The sequence below is a fragment of the Plutella xylostella genome, chromosome 10 (assembly GCF_932276165.1).
Source record: "Plutella xylostella chromosome 10, ilPluXylo3.1, whole genome shotgun sequence".
In the NCBI taxonomy this organism is placed as follows: domain Eukaryota; kingdom Metazoa; phylum Arthropoda; class Insecta; order Lepidoptera; family Plutellidae; genus Plutella; species Plutella xylostella.
The window spans coordinates 5,797,591-5,816,674 of record NC_063990.1 but is presented as its reverse complement, the minus strand read 5'-3'; the positions used below and the strand labels follow the sequence as shown (position 1 = coordinate 5,816,674).

At 41.5% G+C, this 19,084-nt stretch overlaps 2 protein-coding genes across 7 annotated transcripts in view; one reads left to right on the top strand and one right to left on the bottom strand.

Moving 5' to 3' along the window:
• LOC105387258 (guanylate cyclase 32E) overlaps positions 1–4,950 on the top strand; it is a 64,974-nt gene extending 60,024 nt beyond the window's left edge. The window contains exons 25-27 of the mRNA XM_048623719.1: positions 3,080–3,374; positions 3,640–3,748; positions 4,190–4,950. Coding sequence (XP_048479676.1) covers positions 3,080–3,374; positions 3,640–3,748; positions 4,190–4,465 — 680 coding nt within the window. The 3' untranslated portion in view covers positions 4,466–4,950. The remainder of the gene's footprint in view (positions 1–3,079; positions 3,375–3,639; positions 3,749–4,189) is intronic.
• A 426-nt stretch (positions 4,951–5,376) lies between these two features.
• The window catches only part of LOC105380619 (receptor-type guanylate cyclase Gyc76C), a 29,194-nt gene continuing 15,486 nt past the window's right edge, over positions 5,377–19,084 (bottom strand). For all 6 annotated transcript variants that reach the window (XM_048623706.1, XM_048623705.1, XM_048623704.1 and 3 more), the window contains exons 9-26: positions 18,120–18,297; positions 17,330–17,490; positions 16,584–16,707; positions 15,769–15,935; positions 15,126–15,245; positions 14,398–14,538; positions 14,070–14,141; positions 13,892–13,981; positions 13,727–13,805; positions 12,975–13,133; positions 12,047–12,236; positions 11,540–11,680; positions 9,085–9,307; positions 8,577–8,721; positions 7,805–8,007; positions 7,022–7,160; positions 6,446–6,614; positions 5,377–6,111 (exon numbers count right to left, since the gene is read on the bottom strand). In XM_048623706.1, coding sequence (XP_048479663.1) covers positions 5,649–6,111; positions 6,446–6,614; positions 7,022–7,160; positions 7,805–8,007; positions 8,577–8,721; positions 9,085–9,307; positions 11,540–11,680; positions 12,047–12,236; positions 12,975–13,133; positions 13,727–13,805; positions 13,892–13,981; positions 14,070–14,141; positions 14,398–14,538; positions 15,126–15,245; positions 15,769–15,935; positions 16,584–16,707; positions 17,330–17,490; positions 18,120–18,297 — 2,964 coding nt within the window. In that variant the 3' untranslated portion in view covers positions 5,377–5,648. The remainder of the gene's footprint in view (positions 6,112–6,445; positions 6,615–7,021; positions 7,161–7,804; positions 8,008–8,576; positions 8,722–9,084; positions 9,308–11,539; positions 11,681–12,046; positions 12,237–12,974; positions 13,134–13,726; positions 13,806–13,891; positions 13,982–14,069; positions 14,142–14,397; positions 14,539–15,125; positions 15,246–15,768; positions 15,936–16,583; positions 16,708–17,329; positions 17,491–18,119; positions 18,298–19,084) is intronic.

The following is a 19,084-nucleotide window of genomic DNA, read 5'->3' as shown; positions in this document are numbered from 1 at the left end:
TCAGTGCACTGCGGCGCGAGCCGCTCTATCTGTTTGTATGTATTAAACGTGCCGATTGCACGACAGCTCTCGTTCGTTCGTTTCTCATCAGTATAGAGTAACGCTCCTGTACTTACCGTGCGTCACCATTCCCATGAGCAGTCCAATGATCTTTAGGCAGTTTAGAACAAAAGCTGCATTAGACAGTTTCTTCAGCAGAGACATCGAAATAAAAAATTGATTGCACAACTATCCCCAGGAGCAGTCTACAGGTCACTTTGGGCAGTTCAGAAGAAAGCTGCTTTAATAGAATACCCTACCTCAGCGGAGGCATCAAATTGAAGTGCTATAACACTTTTAGAAGCGGTGCACGTTACCCGATTTGTCGTCATCCATGCCGATGCGGCTACGGCGACTGCAGGTGGTTACTCAGGCTTCGTTGGTGTGCCCTTGTATGGCTAACATGACCAACCTTGGCAGTAAACGTTCGTCTGCATATGCCAAAATCACTGATGAATAGCGCACGTTACTCGATACCTTCTGATCATCACTCCTAATGATGGCTGATGATGATGATGACCGTGCTAGCAATAGTGCAGGCGGTTCCGCTGAGCATAAAATCTCTTCCCAGACAGGGGGCGTTTGGATCCGGCAACCAGAACAGGAGTGCCAGGTGTGCGCGCGATGCAGGTGGGACAACACAGCCGCCAGGGCAGGAGTACATGGTTGGGTCTATGCAGCGATGCAGGTAGCACAAACCGGTGGCCAGGGCCAGGACCGGGTGTACGCTGCGATGCAGGTGGCACGAGACGGCGGCCAGCGCAGGAGCACAGGGCCGGGTGTATGCTGCGATGCAGGTGGCACGAACCGGTGCCCAGGGCAGGAGCGCAGGGCCGGGTGTACGCTGCGATGCAGGTGGCACGAGACGGCGGCCAGCGCAGGAGCACAGGGCCGGGTGCAGGTTACACGAAACTTCAATTTCACTGAATCGGCCTGCCTACCCTTCAGCGGGTAGGTACCGGCGGATCACATTACATGCCACAATGTCCCAACATACTGAAACTCGGAGCCACGTGCTTCCTGTAAAAAATCCTATGACGGTCCTGGAAAGCTCCTGTTTGTAAAGCCTTACATAAGCTATAATCAAGTGCATTATTGTAATAGCAAAGTTTTTATCAACTGTTTTCTAAAAATATTAGAAATTGAGGGTAGAAAAATATATTTTTATTATTTTTTCCTGTATAAAATTAACATATGCTTTACTTAAAGCGGTCATTAATGTAAGTATCTATCTCAAGCGCCACTAGTAGGACCGGAATATGTGATCAATCATCACCACGACTATTGAATGGGACCCTACTGCGTGGGATAAAAACCCCAAGCGCCGGAGCATTATGACCAGTGGCTGAGCTTTTAAAAGCAGTAAATAATAGCATTTTACTCACGGCTTATCAACTCAAACCTTCGTTGCAAAATCCTCAGTAATGGCTGCGTCAGCAGCCGGCAGGTCCCGCTCCCCGACGCCACGTGTCGCGGCGGCCGCGCCCCGCGCCGCCTGGTCCGCATCACGCTACAGCTCCCGGCAGCGAGGACTCCGCAAATTTAATATTATATTTTTCCCCGTTCGGAGCGAAGCCGACGAGAACCGTGGCTACATTGAGCCATTTTGCCGAAGTGTTCACTTCAAAAATCAAAAACCAACTGAGGCGCGCGGGCGACTCACTCTATTTATATAGGCACCCGCACCTTGCAAACTAAAGGTGGAGAGAAAAATGGACTTTATTTAACTGTCACTGTGACCCTTATGATGCCGAACACGGAGAAAGTCGAAACGCCAAATCTCCCACAATGTTTAACTAGGTTTCAGATAGGCTCAGACTACATAATAAGCCATTTATATTCTGATGCATTATTCGTATAGAGTTATACACGAAAAAACTTTGAATTTTTGTTACATTCTGTAGATATTACCTGTTTATTTTTTGTATGTTGCAAACTAAAGAGATAGGGAATAGTTCCTTTAGCATATTTCTGTTCTTTATTCAAAACTTGTAGCACCTTGTTTTTTGAATTTTGTAAATTAAAGAAATATGGTATGGTACCCTTAGCATATCTCTTTTGTTCTTTATTGATACGTTGAATATGTTGTGGCAATTTTTTTACAAACTCTGTTTGGTATTTTTGGGCATCAATCTCTATATTTAATTTGAAACATATTTTATCCAATAATGTTGGTAGTTTATACATAGTTTTCAAATCGTTTGTATTTATAACAGTACAATTTACAAACTGTTTCTCCAATGAGTATAATATCTTGTTTAGAGTATGGGACATTTTGCTTTGGATGTCATCTACACATAATAGAAATATATCATTGTTCTTAAATCTAATTAAAGTTTCTTGCAACTCAGTCAAAAATACATGCTTATTTACATCATGATTTCCAGTTGACAGTATGATGATATCCTGCGTACTTAGAGAGCTAAGCGTAGTTTTGGAAGAGCCTATTATTTGCTTAGTATTGGCAAATGGCATCACAGTAGATGATATCTGATAAAGATCATTCCATTTGTACTGCCGAGCTTTCAACATTAAGCTAGCTAGCTGGGTGGCCCACAATATACTTTATGTTCGGAGGACGAAAAGTTGTATAACTTTCATTGTTTCGATTCGTTTTACTTTTAATTCATTCGGTGGACGGTGCATGTAAAAAATAAGAAGTTTAAGTAGTGAAGTATTTTTTTACCTCTGTGGTGGTGGGTAGTTGAGCAGGACGGATGACTGTCATTCTGATTTGAATTGTTGAGCGGGTCGGACGTGCCTTTCGCAGAGATCACCACGTTTTGCTATAATGTTAATCCAGTTGTATCAAGTGCATCCCCTTATATTTTCTAAAACTGATTTAAGATCCTGAATCAATCAAGTGAGTTCTACCATCCTATGCATTTATTTCTGGAGTGTGACGATGGATGCCGATATCAACAACCTGACTGATCAAATAGTGGATCAACTAGAGCGTGTCCAAATGCCTACACTGTCGCTGATATAAACGACAAAAAATAATAAGTTATATCTAACGCATATCATCTCTAAATTCCAGCACTAAAGATCCACTGCAGTTCCACCTGCAAGGCCCTTCTCGACCAACTAGGCGGCTACATTCTCGAAGAACGAGGCATCGTCTCTATGAAAGGAAAGCGCGACCAGCTGACCTACTGGCTTCGAGGCGAGGAGCCGAAGGCGGCGGCGGTGCGGGCGCAGTACCGCGCGGCGAGGAGGGCGCGGGGGGTGCGCGGGGCGGGGGAGCTGCCCCCCCTGCCGCCCGCTGACAGGAGGGGGCAGCGGAGCTCGCTGAAGAACAGGAACTGGAAGAATCAAGTTGGCGGGCTGCATAGGTGAGTAAGCTTTGAGGCTTTGGACTATTACACATTTCAGTAAATGTAAGTACTGAGTAGTCAAAGTGTTCAAGTCCATGTTCAACAATAATTCATTTAATCCCAGTCCTGGATGTCCTTAAGTCCCGCTTAACTTACACTATCAGTTATGAAAACGGATTTTTAGTTTTGAAACAATCTCGGAGGTCTTAGGCGAACCTGTGAGCCAAGGTTAGTGTGTGTGTTTATGTGTTTATTTATTGTTAACTATGTATTATGGTTGCAGATGCTGCAGTCTGGAATCACCAAAGAAGCTGCGGTTCGCGCAGGGCAACATGCTGGAGTCCCACACGGACAGCGTGCTGCACCACCGCAGCGACGAGTACCTTATGGAGGTATGACCTGGCCTGACTGTATCTTGCGAAACAATCGATAAATGTATTTTTGGTAGATAGACCGCCTTCTGTGTAATGTATGGTACAGTCAGCTCAGGGATATGTTAACTTGTCGAAGAGTCAGTTGCATTACTTACTTTGTTAAGTACGAGTAGATAGGTAGTTTGACAAAGTACAAAAGTGTATAGCTACTAATGCAGTAGTGCGATCACCAATGTTGCCGACTTAAGTCTATAATACGAATTCGAAAGGGAAGTCACTGTAATTTTTATGCGTCCTTTCTATTAGTTTGTAACGTTACCGACAGGGGCGCTAATCAAGATGTCATACAAATTGCTATCGAATTACGCTAGCGACTTCAGGCGACAGCACTTGAAGGCTGACCGTACTAATTACCTACCGTCTTGCATTTTCAGTGTCTTACTGGTCTCTTTTCCCCAGGTGATAGGCGACGGCACGCTAAAGCCATGCGTACACCGCGGCAACCTGCTCGAGGCACCCACGCTAAGGCACGAGCACACTAGCGCCTCCTGCCCCATCATCGAACACACGGAGAGCTCGCAACTCTTCACTCCAGCCCATTCCACCAGCACCATCGCTCCAGAGGAGACCAAGCCCTGCGACATCAAGCTGGTCATCAATGGCTGTTCCTACGACGGGTCGGATGAAGCGGGTTTACCGCTGCTGGGCGAAGGTCAGAATCTTGTACTTACTTAAGTTTTAGCTGTACTTAAATCAAGTTACACATAAACACTGCCATTTTGTAAGCGTAGCTAATTGATGCCTTGGTGTTCTTGTTCATCAATGGTTAGACCAGTTATTTAGATTGAATTTACTGTCGCGGATGTGACGATTGCATTTTAGAGTCGTTTAGCCTATCAACTCCGTGGGCCAGACACATAATGTCTGATTTCACGGATTCCAGTGGTTAGTGTAACCATGACATTTTGATCTGCTTTATTTTGTAATGAATGCGAATATTTTATTAGGCTAATTTAGTTTAGAACACTAGTCAGCATATAAATCTATGTACTTAATCGAAACTATCTTTGAAAGGTCAGTTTATTTATATTTTGTGTCTAAATAATCTACGTACTTTTATGATTAGTTTAATATCGCGTAAGTTTAAGGCCGATCGCCCACTAGGACTTTTTGTAGCACGCGTATTCGCATTTGCAACGCGGCTTAGTAGCGATGTTAACGCACTGCGTGATGCTAACGCGCGATCATAGCTCAGTCAAACGATCAGGGTGAGAGCTAAGGGGGTTCTTTGCATCGTGACAGTCGCGCCAGAAGGCCTAGCACGGGGCGCAAGACGCGACAAGTTTGTCGTCGCACTCACTCAAACCGCACGGCGAGAGCGACGCTTTTGTCACGTCTCGACGGGCGCGTTTTGCGCCGTGCTAGGCCTTCTGGATGTCCACTCCCGCGCAACTACCCCCTCCGCTCTCTCCCGATCGTCTGCGCCGGTAGAGCTACGGTCGTGCGTTCATGCAGTGGCATCTTACGAGAAATCCTAGTGGGCGGACGGCCTAATGTGATAATTCAATGTCAGTATTATTATTACTACTTCATTTCAATAATAAAACCTAGCTATCTGGATATGCTTTTTATTAAAACACCACAGGTTTCCTTTGATAGAAATTATTTAATAACATTAAACTCTTATTTCACATTTGACGGTAACATTGTTTTACTTACACTGATTATTTACAACAGCATATCGATCGATATAATAGCTAAATATACATAAATAAAGTAGGATATGTAAATATAGATGTGACTCGATTATCCACGTGCCCTGCGAGCTTATAATAACTTATAGGATTAGGCCGTTCACTGCCTCACTCGGGTTGCCGGCGGTAGCGTTTATATCGCACTAGTGTGTGTGGTGTGTGTGTCACACGGCGGACTCGGTGTCGGGCGGCGGCGGCGGCGGGCGCAGCGAGGAGGCCGAGCCGCCGCGCAGCCAGCCCGGCAGCGCCGCCAGCCAGCCCGGCAGCGCCAGCCGCGGCATGCGCCGGCCCTCGCCCTTCGCGTCGTTCATGTTCTCCAGCGACCGCCACTTTTTGTAGAACTCTATGTAGTTATCCTGCACCTTCTTCTTGGGCTGGTCGTGTTTGTAGGCCTGGCTGGCCTTGCGGAGGAGGGGGCTGTCCTCGCCCTTGAGGTGGTCGTCGGTGACGATGCCGATGATGGTGCCGTTGAAGACGTTGTGCGAGGAGATGGTGGCGACGGGCGCGTCGCGCGGCGCGGGCGAGCGGCGCGGCAGCAGGTCCAGCGAGTGTGCGTAGCGCAGCCCGCGCCGCGACTCCGCGCCCGCGCTCACCGCCGGCACCGACGTTATGGAGCTCAGAGCGTTCCTGTTGACAAATTGAGTTTATCATTCAGACGATTAGCCTCATCGGTGAGACACCGCTCTTGCAATCGTTGACCTCACGATGAAATTTCACCGTGTTGCCAACCAACCAAAGTAGGTGCACCAACAGCGGACGGATAGTATATGTACGCGCGTAGAAGTTGCTATTGAAGCAATCTATTTTGACTGTTTCAACAGTCCGTGTATGTACGCAAGGTGCAATAATGCTATTAAATGCGCGGCTATATTAAACATTAGACTACATACCTGGTCCTGGCGGGGGGGTCGAGCCGGGGCGGGCGCGGCGTCCCCGCGGCCGCAGTACATTAGACACATACCTGGTCCTGGCGGGGGGGTCGAGCCGGGGCGGGCGCGGCGGCGGCGTCCCGGAGCGCAGCGAGGCGCGGCTGCCGGCGTCCCCGCGGGAACAGTCGGCGCGCGGCACGCTCGCCAGCCGCTGCCGCACCGTGTGGCGACGCTCGCCCCACCCTGTGTCGCTTTTCAGGTCTACGGACGAAGGGCATACAGGGATTATTGTTGTTGCTAAAGGTGGGATTTGTAGGTAGGAGCTGTTGAGGTCTGGGGAATGAGACCTATTATCCACATACTGCTTATTGTGTGGCGAACCGCTGAAAATTATTCTATGAGTATTCTAACGACTTAGTAGCACATGTGGACTTTAGATTTCATGTAGCCGGCGGGGGCTGTAGTGTTGTGGATATACTTGGGAGAGGCGTATGTCAGATTGATAATGATAGGTTTATTCTAGTTTTTTCTATACAGAAGTAAAAAAAAAGGGTAAGTAAGCCCAAATAGACTCAGGGGTTCAGTGGGTCACTTAAAACTACTTTTTTATACAACGTATTATGTCTACCGTGGAAATCTTCTTCAAAAGTATTTATAAGTGTACTCACCTAACAACGAGGCATGTCTCGAGTCCGTGAGGCGCGGACTCCGGCGCGGGCGACAGAACAGCGGGCGCAGCTCCTCGCCGTCGCACGAGCGCTTCTGCACCGCCTTCTCCGTCGCGCCCACCAGCCAGTACGTTATCAGCTGACGGGGGAAAGAGATGGGGTTAGAGTGAGCGAATAATGAGGTTGAAAACCAAGTGAAACTTTGGCAGCACCAGCGAGTGTGCCTTTCTGGTTCTGACCAATTAAATTATTGGGGAGAAAAAATGGCGACTGAACTTTAGACCAGCTTTTAGTTTTTCTCCTCATTGCAGGTAGATGGTCCATTCATTCACAAAATTATATTGGGGATACCTAAGAAATACTGTTTTAACTAATTTAGCTAAATACTATACGGGTGTTGTAGGAAACACACTAGTGTAAAATGTGACGACATGAAATTACAAAATGGTGTTGTGTTTACGCAATCAGATAAAATTAGTAAAAATACCTACAATATACAAGCTAGGAATGCCAAGTATTAGACCTACTCACATTCTTAAACACACACACACACACACACATCAGTAAAATCACAACCAAAGGTATAAAAAACTCACTTTAGTCTATTTTTTTTATCAGACGAGTACCGAAACGTTTTTACTGCGTTGCTATTTATGTAATTTCTTACTGCATTGCTTTTGGTTCTAAAAATGACCCATCTTACTCTGCCAATATCGAAAATGTGCTCAGAACTCGTTTGTTAAAAAAAATACTATAGCACACAACAAAAACAATTCCACTAACCTCCCCCTTCCCCTTAATCGGTATCTTCCCCCTCGACTCGACCACGTAGCCGCCGATCTTGTCCAGCGCAGTCTTGCAGCTCGGAGAGATGTGTATCTTGAGCGGCTCGCCCGTGGACTCCATACGAGAGGCGGTATTCACCGTGTCTCCGAATAAGCAGTAGCGGGGCATGGTCAGGCCTACGACGCCGGCTACTACCGCTCCTGTGGATGAGTGATGAGGGTTTGGGTAAGTAGAGAATGGAAATAGTGACAAGTGAATGTTATAGAGGAGTAGATACAACAAAGATAGCTTCGAATTCGTAATAGAAAGAGTGAAAGAGAGAGATACATAGTAGAAATGGAAATAGTGGAAGGTAAGTATTATTTAGGAGTATGTACAACTATAGTTACCTAGCCGTAAAGTGTATTATTTCTATGTGAAACTGACCTCACCGTATTTGGGTAGGTACTACTATTAGATACATAACGTATCGAATCGTAAATTGTTATTGCTATCTAAAACTTGGTGTGTAAATACATTTATAGGTACGTAGTGTGTTATTTCTACGTAAAATTTGGTGTAACTATAAACAAATACCCAATATTTACACATAACTTAACATATGAGTATCAATGGCTTGATAGTAAAACGGGGCACAAACTACTCTGCTACTACTCTAGAACTTTATCAACAAAGGCGACAATCCGTTACAATTACAAAAAGACAAAATATTCTTAACCTTACTCCAAAATCATAGCTTCACATTTCACACTACAGCCAAAAAACTCACCAGTGTGTATCCCTATCCTCAACTTGAGTGTTTCGTTCGGCCTGTGCGATATCCTGTGTATCTTGGCGGCGCTGAGCAGCTCCAGCGCCATCGACGCGATCTCGCCCACGTGCCGGTCGCTGTTGCGTATCGGCAGGCCGGACACCTGGGGAAACATTGTTACTGTAGTAATTGCTAATGAATACCGACGTATACTGCGGGGGCTTCACGCATGGCGATAGAAGATGATAATTATCGCCTTATTTGTCGGATCTTCGGGAATGAACTGTCAGTGCTACGTCAATGCTCTACCGCACCGGTATCACCTGTAGGTCCTATTTGTATGTATGTATGGGAGCCAGACGATTTGATTAGGTATTAACATGAAACTTCATACATTAGCAAATAATCTAGGTTAGCTTATAAAATACAACATTTATACCTATAACTAAAAATTATGCTTATCGCTATTTGAACACACCAAACTCAAATTCTCACTGTATAATAATAAAAAAACCACAACACATACCACCATATAAGCATCCCCGATGGTCTCCACTTTATACACATCATATCCCCGTATAATCCTGTCGAACACCGTATACAGGTCGTTGAGGAAGTTGACGACCTGCAGCGGCGTACTCTCGGCAGACATCGCCGTGAAGCCCACGATGTCGCTGAAGTAGATAGTGACTGAGTCGAAGGACTCAGGTTCAACCCCTTCCCCGGTTGTAAGCATACGCGCCACTGACCTGCAACAAATTATAACAGAGATTAAGTAAGTAGGTAAAGGTATTGAGGTGGTCTTTGACGCTCGCGCTGAAATAAACCAACCGCTAACCACGTGTTTAGCTATCTAAGTGCACAATGACTACGCGGGCCACCGTCATTACTGATGCAAAAGTTTAAGGCTAGAAAAACATGCGCGTTAGTAGTCAAAAAAACTGCCGACAAAAGAAACACAAACTGCTAACTACAGGAAGAAACCGCCTCCACCGACACCTCGACTCCCAAGCAAGCTCTACTCTCCGACAAGTATTAATGTCTCGCTCGTATGCAAACCGTATTAGCTACTATCACCAGTAGAGAGTTAATTACCTCAGACATTTTCACGACATTTCAACCCCCACATCTGGAAAAGAACACAAGTACAACAAAGTAAATACGGATTTTTTTGCTACATTTGTTTTTTTTTCGTCTGTATGATTTAGGTGCGCCACTGTTTTACATTGAGCCCCGAATGTGTACCCACCAAACCAATGTAAAATAGAGATTTTGCCTTTCTTCGAACCTAACAATAGCGATACTAACATGATTAATGCAACTTTTAAAACCTTACACGCTTATCATTTGTAGATTTGTATGTTTTAATAAATGTAGACCTACCTTCCAACTATGGTGATAATGTTTTTTACAAGAGATTGACGTAATAGAATAATTATTTGAATGAATTATTTTGAATCACTTGTGCCGAGTTAGTGTGGAGTAATAATGATTTGTGCGTGATCTACCGACACTCGATCAATGTAGGGTAACGTAACGTACCTAGGGACATTTTCGACTACCCTAACTTTGAATGAAGCTATCGCAGCGTACAACTAAGATATTAATGTGAAATTTTCTTTATTCGGTAGGATATATAATCTATTATCACTAGTATTTGTGCTAAAGCTTTAGTGTGGCCAGATTTTATTAAATTAAGATAAAAGTAAAAATGCTTGTTTTGACCCAAGGTACGTTACACGTTTGTACCTTGGGACACTGTTTCCTATAGCTTTGTACTATGGAAAATGCAAACTTCTAAATAACGCCTTATATCTCTGTTCTTATTGATTTACTGCATCTCTCTTCTGTCTAGTTTCACTCTGGCACTAATAAGAACAGAGATATAAGGCGTTATTTAGATGTTTGCATTTTCCATAGTACAAAGCCATAGGAAACAGTGTCCCAAGGTACAAATTTAATCGTGTCCCAAGGTACAAAAAAAGCAATATTTAACCAAAATTTAAATATCTTTATTTTTAATTAATAGGAATCTTTCAAATAATTGCCATGTCATAAAATTAAATAACTGAAAAGTTATACGTGACATCCATGTCTTTATTTTGAGCATGCCTCAATGAGATAAAGCAACACAAAAAACTATACAAAAGCTACTTTTGACTCCAAAAAACTTCATATTGTCTTCACCACACACTCGATGCTGGTATGATCACGAGACTCACTAGTTTTGCCAAGCGAGTAAAATACTATGCCTAGGGTAGAATTTTAATGTGTTTATTTAGCCGGTTTTTAAAATACAATCAATGTCCCGAGGTACAAGCGTCCCAAGGTACGTTACGTTACCCTACTGTTATACAATATTTTTTTCAAATATAAACGTTCTAACTTTTATTTGTGCTTGGACTGAATGTAAAAACAGTGCATACATGACTTCTGCCAGCCAGGAGTGAATCTTGCTTGTTGTATTTGCGTCTTCCTTCAAATTGCCGAGTCCATCTCAGTAAAAGACACAGAAGTTTCAGAACTGAACAGACTTTACCTGTATTTTTTACTACCCACACTTTGGATATGAATCATGGAATTACAATTCTCTACTTCAGCTACTACGACACCGTTATCGGCGTAGATAAACGTCACTTTAATGCGATTCGCGATAAACACAACATTAAACGACTTCATCTACGTCGATAAAGATGCCGTGCCACACGAAACTTCAGTGTCAATTAACAAGAACGCATCCGGAAACAGTAAACTCGGGATAACCGGCGACAGGACCACATCGAACATTTAAACTTAAATAATGCGTCAGCATTAGTAACATTTACTACACAACATTTTAAGGAAAGTTAAATATTCAGTCACAATGAAAATAACATGGAAATACGGAATTTATAAACTCATGCACATGGTGAAAATGGGTGTTATTCGGAACAAAATCACATTGAGTTTTGAACATTAATAAATAACTATTTTATACTTACTTTGGTAGCATTCTGTGCAAGAGGTCTTCGGTCTTCTGTTTCTCCTCGAACAGGAGCCGCGTCCGCTCGCTGACTAGTTCCTCCAAGTTGTTGGCGTACTTCTCCATCATGTCCATCATCTGGTCCATTATGTTGCGCGATCTGCAACATTCGACGGTCACTGAATAACTTGTTAAGTAGGAGAGGGTAGGATGAAGGATGTGATATGAGGTTGAGTCAAATTGACTACTTTTAAAATAGCGCGAAAAATTCGGCGATTTATGAATTAGGTACTACCAGGAAATAATTCCAAGTAAATTGGGGGAACAGTTACAAAAGGATAATTATGACGTCACATTACTAACTATGAGGTTGCTAGTGAAATTAAAACTTATCACAGTAAAATAGCGCTTAAGTACAATAAACAAACCCAACTTGTTATTACCAAAACTCATTTCGATCTCTCACCGGCCCAAAACACAAAACCTTCAAAATTCACACCTGCACATTTTACACCCATACACTGACCTGCCAGCCTTCATCTTCTTCAACCGGCTCCTGATGATGGGGAAGTCGGGCCTGACGCTGGGGTCCTCGGCCCAGCAGTCGCGCATGCACGCGATCACGTAGTCGTCTGTCAGCCCCTCGAGCAGGCTCGTGTCGGGGCGGAATATGTCCTCGCCGTCCGATTTAGGCCTCTTCACGCGATCTACGATATCTGTGGGCGTGAGGGGTTTTTTTAGTGAAGGTGGATTAGGAAAGTGGTGTCGGGTCTATGCTATATGTTCATGTGATCACAGGATAAATACAAATAAAAATGCTGATTTATTCGAGAAAACTAAAAAAAAACCTTGGTCGACAAACCCACAGATCTATAGCCAATATAGTTGTCGGTGAGTGGACACGTTCTAGCATATCAGTCACGTTGTTAGTATCGCCATCCATCGTCACACTCCAGAAATAATGGCACAGGCAGATAGCACACAGTTGATTTATACAAAATCACTAATCACTTTTACAAAATATGGCGTGATGTACTTGATATCATTGGATTAGAGATTTATAGCAAAACGTGGTGATTTCTGGAGTTGGTGCACGTCCGACCCGCTCAACAATTCAAATCAGAATCAGAATGGCAGTCGGTCCCTGCTCAACTACTCACCTAACTTTTTTATTTTTTACATGCACTGTCCACAAATTGCCCAGTCGAATAAATTCATTAAAACTAATCCTGAATGAACTTAAAAACTTCTCCTCCGAAATTATTCAATATAGTAATTATGGAAACAGCTCATACCTAACTTCGATGCTTCATCTCTTAATAATTATAAGGTACACCTATACACCTTGGTTACTCATATGCATAGTTTTTAAGACCATGATGATCGTTATAAATCTTTATCAAGCTCTTTATTTCGGCACAGCAGGACTAAAAGAAGTTACAAAAATTACTTACCCTTAGGTTCTAAAGTGGTCGGACCAAAAGGCCCTCTTCGAGCGATAATTTCGTATAAAATTATACCGAAAGCGTAAACATCGCCCTTTTGTGTCCCTTCAACTGTTCCGTTGGGGTCATCCAACTGTCTCAGTAGCTCTGGCGACTTCCATAATAACCCTAAAATAGAAACAACATTTTAGAAAAAGATAAGAAGAATCACTTGATAATAATGTTTTGTCAATTTGATTATTTATTTTTCAAAATTACTTTTAATTTAATAGAATAGAATAGAATATTGTCAGTATTATTACATTTTTAAATTTTATATCGATTAAAATTTTTAATTAAATTGTATCGTAAGTTATAATTATTGAAATATGTTTGTAAATTATTATGTAAAATTGTTTGTACCTATTGAATGAAATTATGAACACTTGATAGATATTATGATAAATAAATTATGTAGCATGTTCCTTATATTAATATGATTATGTGTATGCATGCTTTGGAATGAAATCTAGATCTATGTTCTTCAATGCTTATATTCTTAATTTGTAATGATTTTATTCTGTTTTGTGTACCAAATAAATAAAATAAAATAAATAAAAATGTGAATTATTCCTACAAAAAATTTATACAGAACGTGTTGTGTCGTGAACAATGTCGAAATGGATTTTAGCATTTCTGGGAAAAACAGAGCATAAACGCGCCTGTAATCCCAAATTTCAATGCAGTAAGCAGTGCATTTTCATAGTAAATATTTAATTTACCTCTGTAGTATTGGTGTTCACCAACATTAAATTCGTTTTCTGCGCAGTATCTTAGTTCATGTAAACCAAAATCGGTAACCTGAAAGAAACATACGTATTAATTGCTGTTAACTGTAAATCAAAATATTATTTACATAAAAAATATTAAATATATGAAATCGTTACCTGAAGCATCCATCTGGATGTTACAACACAATTCGAGGATTTGAGATTTCCATGGTACAATAATGGCGAAGTATGAATAAACGTCATACCCTGCAAGATAACAACATGAGTTAATGCGATGTTTGTAAGTATAAATGCATGGTTTATACAGTTATGAAAATATTAATTTTGTCCTTACCTTAATGAGATCATGCACAAGTGAAGATATAAACATATTGTCCAACTTTATATCTTCGTTTTCTATAATATCCTGGAAGGAAACGAAGAGGCGTTAATAAGTTATAATAAAATTCAAACTGTTTATAGAGTAGTTATGCGTCATATGATGCGATGCGATCTTTCAGAGAAACTTTAAACTCTTGCCGACGCATTTCATAGCCGTGGATCAGTATTTTACTATTATCTAACTCAATATGAACTCAAGCCATACTTTACATATCATACTTTATAAGTCATAATTTCAGCAGTAATATTTCTGCAAATCCATATCAGCAAACAGTACTAACATACAAGCTGCCCTTGGCGCAGTAGTCTGTAATCAGCAGCACCCTCAGAGGCTCCACCACGGCGCCGATGAACGAGTTGAGGTTGTCGTGGCGCAGCTCGCGCAGCAGACGCATCTCCTTCATCACGTCGCGGGATATGTCCTGGGGAAGAGGGATTGGTTATAGTTAGTTTGTTACATTTTTGTAAAGGTATTTCCGGAGAAAGGGTGGTGGTGCTTTGTTACGTATATTTTTTGTAAAGGTATGAAGAGCTATTTTGAATTTTAAATGTACTGCAGTTATGTGATTTAGATTCGTAGTGTATTTTCAAATTAGTTTTTAAATACTTTAAGAAAGAATGTATAAACAAAGTTATGTATTTTTAATAAAGTATTTATAAACAAAGGCGCATTCATGCTTGCCATCTTAATACATAGACAGCTATGATACGTCATACTTATCGATACACAATATGCGATATACTGAAATACGTATCGCATACCCCCGATTAATGTTTATAGCGAAATATTTTATTCTGAAAATAGATTAACTACAAGTAAACATTAAATTTATTTCATCGATATTTATTATTGATAATAAACAGTTGAAAAGCAACATTCGCGAGTCAAGGACAGGAAGTTTGCGATAAATAACCATCAAAATAGACTCTGACAAGATTACGCTAATCCCGGATCTAATGGGATGCGATAATACGAGAACATCGGCGTAGACGCGGAAAATATACTTACTTTTTTCTTTGAAAACTTGAGCTCCTTTATTCGAACGACGTTGCCGCGGTATTCGGCTGTCGTCGCAAATATTTGTGGACAACATCGGCTCTCACACGAAATGCCACTCGCTAAACTTAACTGTAAATAAAACAAAATCGTTGGTTACAAAACTATTATTAGACCCCGTGACGCGAACGAGCAAATATCACGACTTCCGGCTTTAGTATTTAAGTTTGTAGTGTCTGGCCAAGTATAAGGTCAGTTTGTTTAGGGTTTCTATAAATAATTAACGTTGGTATTTCGGACAAGGTTAACTAACACGCTCAGGTTCGCTGCACTGGGTAAAAAATACTGGCCTATTAACCTAGAGAGTGTTCAGTAAAAATACTACGTTGTTAACACTTTAACTTAGTTTTACTTCGGGAAGATGAGGAGGAGGAGCCTCCCCGAGTGACGTATCAACTGTACTTTATATTCGTTTGGCGCACCCTGCACAGTCAGCGACGCTAATTTGACTGCCGCCACGTTTACCAACACGCTAAGGTAGAAGCCCAATTGCTGCGGTGCATCACCGCGCTGCTTATTTATTAGAACCTGAAAAATATACGGAAAACAACGCAGCGCGGCACCAATGGGGCCTCGTCCTAACAGAAAGACTTACCTTACTAGGCGACCACACGAGCCCGCTGCCCAGGTACCCTGATATATCCTGAGGGTCGATCTTCCACAGCAGCCCCTCGATCTCCTGCTCGATCTTCCACTTGCGGTAGATACTGATGGTCACCACCAGCGCGCAGAACAGGGTCACTGCTAGCGTGCCGGCCACCACTAGAAAGATCGAAAAAGTCGATTGAATATATTTTAGAAATGGACAAAATAAGCAGTGCTAAAAAGTTATTCAGAGTGATGGAAAGGAGCTTCCTGAGTCATTTATAAACTGTACCTCAGCCCTTCTGCTGCGGTCGCTTTAGGGCCGTATCAAACTATAGAATAAAAATAGAACCTATGTGCCACAGATATGAACTTTTATATCGTTTTACACTGGGGTTTACTTATACAATACAATACAATACAAAACACTTTATTTACACCAAGAACAAAAATTACAAAAAACAAAACTTAAAAATAAAACAGTACAAAAGGCGGCCTTATTGCTTATAGCAATCTCTACCAGACAACCTTTGGATGGAAGAGAGTAAGTCTATATGATTGTGAGGTAGTTGTGGTGCAAGTATATTTAAATATACATAAAATATCTGACGGATTTATTATTTCACCATGGAAAACATTTATATTAGTCCAGCTTCAGTTTTTGTCATCATCATCACTCAGAAGACCTAAACCCTCCACCAGACTACTCCCTTCGATGCTTCGGGAAGTAAGGCGACATGTCTCTCCACCCACACTCTCCCATTCACCTAACCTCGCTTTACTTCTCGAGTACTTAGCTGTATAATATTATACGATAGTCATTACCTAGTGAGGTGATCTGTGAATCATCCTTAGGGCACTTCTCGTTGAGGAACCCACATGACGGCTCGTCCTCGGGCTTCACGCCGTCGGGCCAGTCCACGATCAGGCGGTTGTTGGGCTTGTACTCCTGGAATGTGGAGATTGGGTAGGGTTCGTTATTTGTGGAAGAAAAAAGGGGCTTTGCCCAGTTGTAGGCAAATAAGTAGGCTTAAAAAAATATATGTGTTTGTAATTGATTTTTGTTTGGTATGATACACTTAAATTCACAACCCTTTAAAGAGAGTAAACAGTATTCGGCTTATTTGAGTTTCGAGTTTGATAACAAATACATATAAAAAAGATTATACAGCTATAATATTCATTTCAGTCTACAATGTTTACTCTTTGATGCAATAACTACCTACATCAATATCAAAATACTAGTAGGAACACATTACGTAGGACAAACAATGCATTAGTTAATTTACTTTAATCCGCTCATTAGTTTACCGTTCTATTTTTACATTGATTTATAACGGGTAATTTTGTTGATTGATCTAAACAGTTTATTGCTATATTTAGAACTGTCCTAAACCGTTTGTTTCTGTTGTTGTGTTACATTTATAAGCATTGTTTAAAACTTTCGAGGGTAATTTAATTTTTTCACGCATTTCATCGTAAAACAAAAAAGTCAACAATGACAACCTAACTCACCCCCTTTTCACTTACTACCCCACTGTTACCACACCCTTTACATCAAGCAAACTTACAGGAAACTCCCGGCTGCTCTGTTGGAAGTGCCCCACCGGTATCATGCTGTACAGACACTTGATATCTTCGTCGCTGTAGTTGGTCGGCTTGTAGGCCAGCACGGAGAAGTTACCCTCAGAGTCGGCTCGCTCGTCCAGCCGTATCGACATGCCTGACACACCTGCGGATAAGAACAATGCTGTGCTAAACCGCCTTGCAGATAAAAGGGGATAACAACTCTGATGTAGAATGCCTCTTAGATAAAAGATGTGGAGATATTGAAAGATTATCTGCGTTGGCTTAGATGTGTTTGTTTATAGGGATAGGATTAGGGAAATAGTTTTCATTTGTTGTGACAATCTTGTATTATTTGAGTTAGACTGTCTTCTGTTATATCATTAAAAAAAACTGAATAATTTTGGGCGGCAACCCGCAATATGTCGGAGAACACAGGTATAGCCATAATTCCTAAATATCTACTATCAATCGACTATCGTTCCATCATCCTTGACCTTCTTGACAATACGCCTAACCATAAGCATATCAGAAAACTTAAACGTTCCGCTTGTAAAATAGTCGCGAGTACGAGCAATGAAAAAGTTTCACCCACAAAATGGCAACACCAAATGAACGTAATTTTCGTTCACACATTTAATTTAAAATTTGAACACAAATAGTTCATAATATTATAATGCACTACAATATTGCAGAGGGCGTAATTAAGCTACTTTATTCCGCTTTACGATTAATTTGGTGATGTCACTGAAACATTTTCATTGCTCGCGAATAAAACACAGTTTAACTACTCACTCTTGTAAGGGCTGCTAGCGATCATGGTGGACACGATCTGGGACCCATTAGTGGCGATGCTCATCAGCTTCTCATACGTGAGGGTTTCGTTCTGCGTCTCCCGAGTTATGATCTTGTGCAGGGCGCGCGCGTACAGGATCACAGAGTCGTATAAGTAGGCCGCGTAGATTGATACGTACTGGAAGGAAAGTGGCGGATTATGCTATGGAATTTAGATAACTTATACACTATTTTTAGGTTCACATACATTTTAATAATTAGTCAGAGAATATACGGTGGATGAAGAATCAAACCAGAATATATATTCCTAATTTGCTAGGGAAAATCAAGTATGATTAATCGGTGGCATTATCATAATTGTTCACATCACATAATAGTATTCCACTACTGGATATTCCCTCTTTGCTGTAAATTATAAATAGTTTCCTAAAGTGTCCTCTTGGTTTTTAGGTGTATATCTGTGCAATATAATAGAGCGATATTCAACTTATAATTTACCCAAGTATACAATATATTACGATAGTAATAGTAAAGCATAAAGATATCTTAATTCTGAAATGGCAGCAAACTAATCCTTAAAAGGACCTTGAACTAGCACAAACATGGCGATTACATCCTGTATCTAGCACGTGTTTATCGTTTATAAAATCGATATCATACAAATATCAACAGGCACAACATGACGTAATAATAAAATACATAAACTCAGCATATGGTCAAGTAAGTACCACCCAATAGTTGAAGAACAGGGATGGGCTTGTGTCGTATAAATCTGTTTACTCAATCTATCAAGATTGCGACATATTTTATGTCAACATCATACCATCGAATTCATAAACAATCACACTTTCGATACAATAAAGCTCTATTCACTCAAACCTATGCGATATCACTCTTGCGACTCAGTCACAATGATTTATTACTTTTATGGTCACAATCGATATACGATTAGTTATCGATCATAG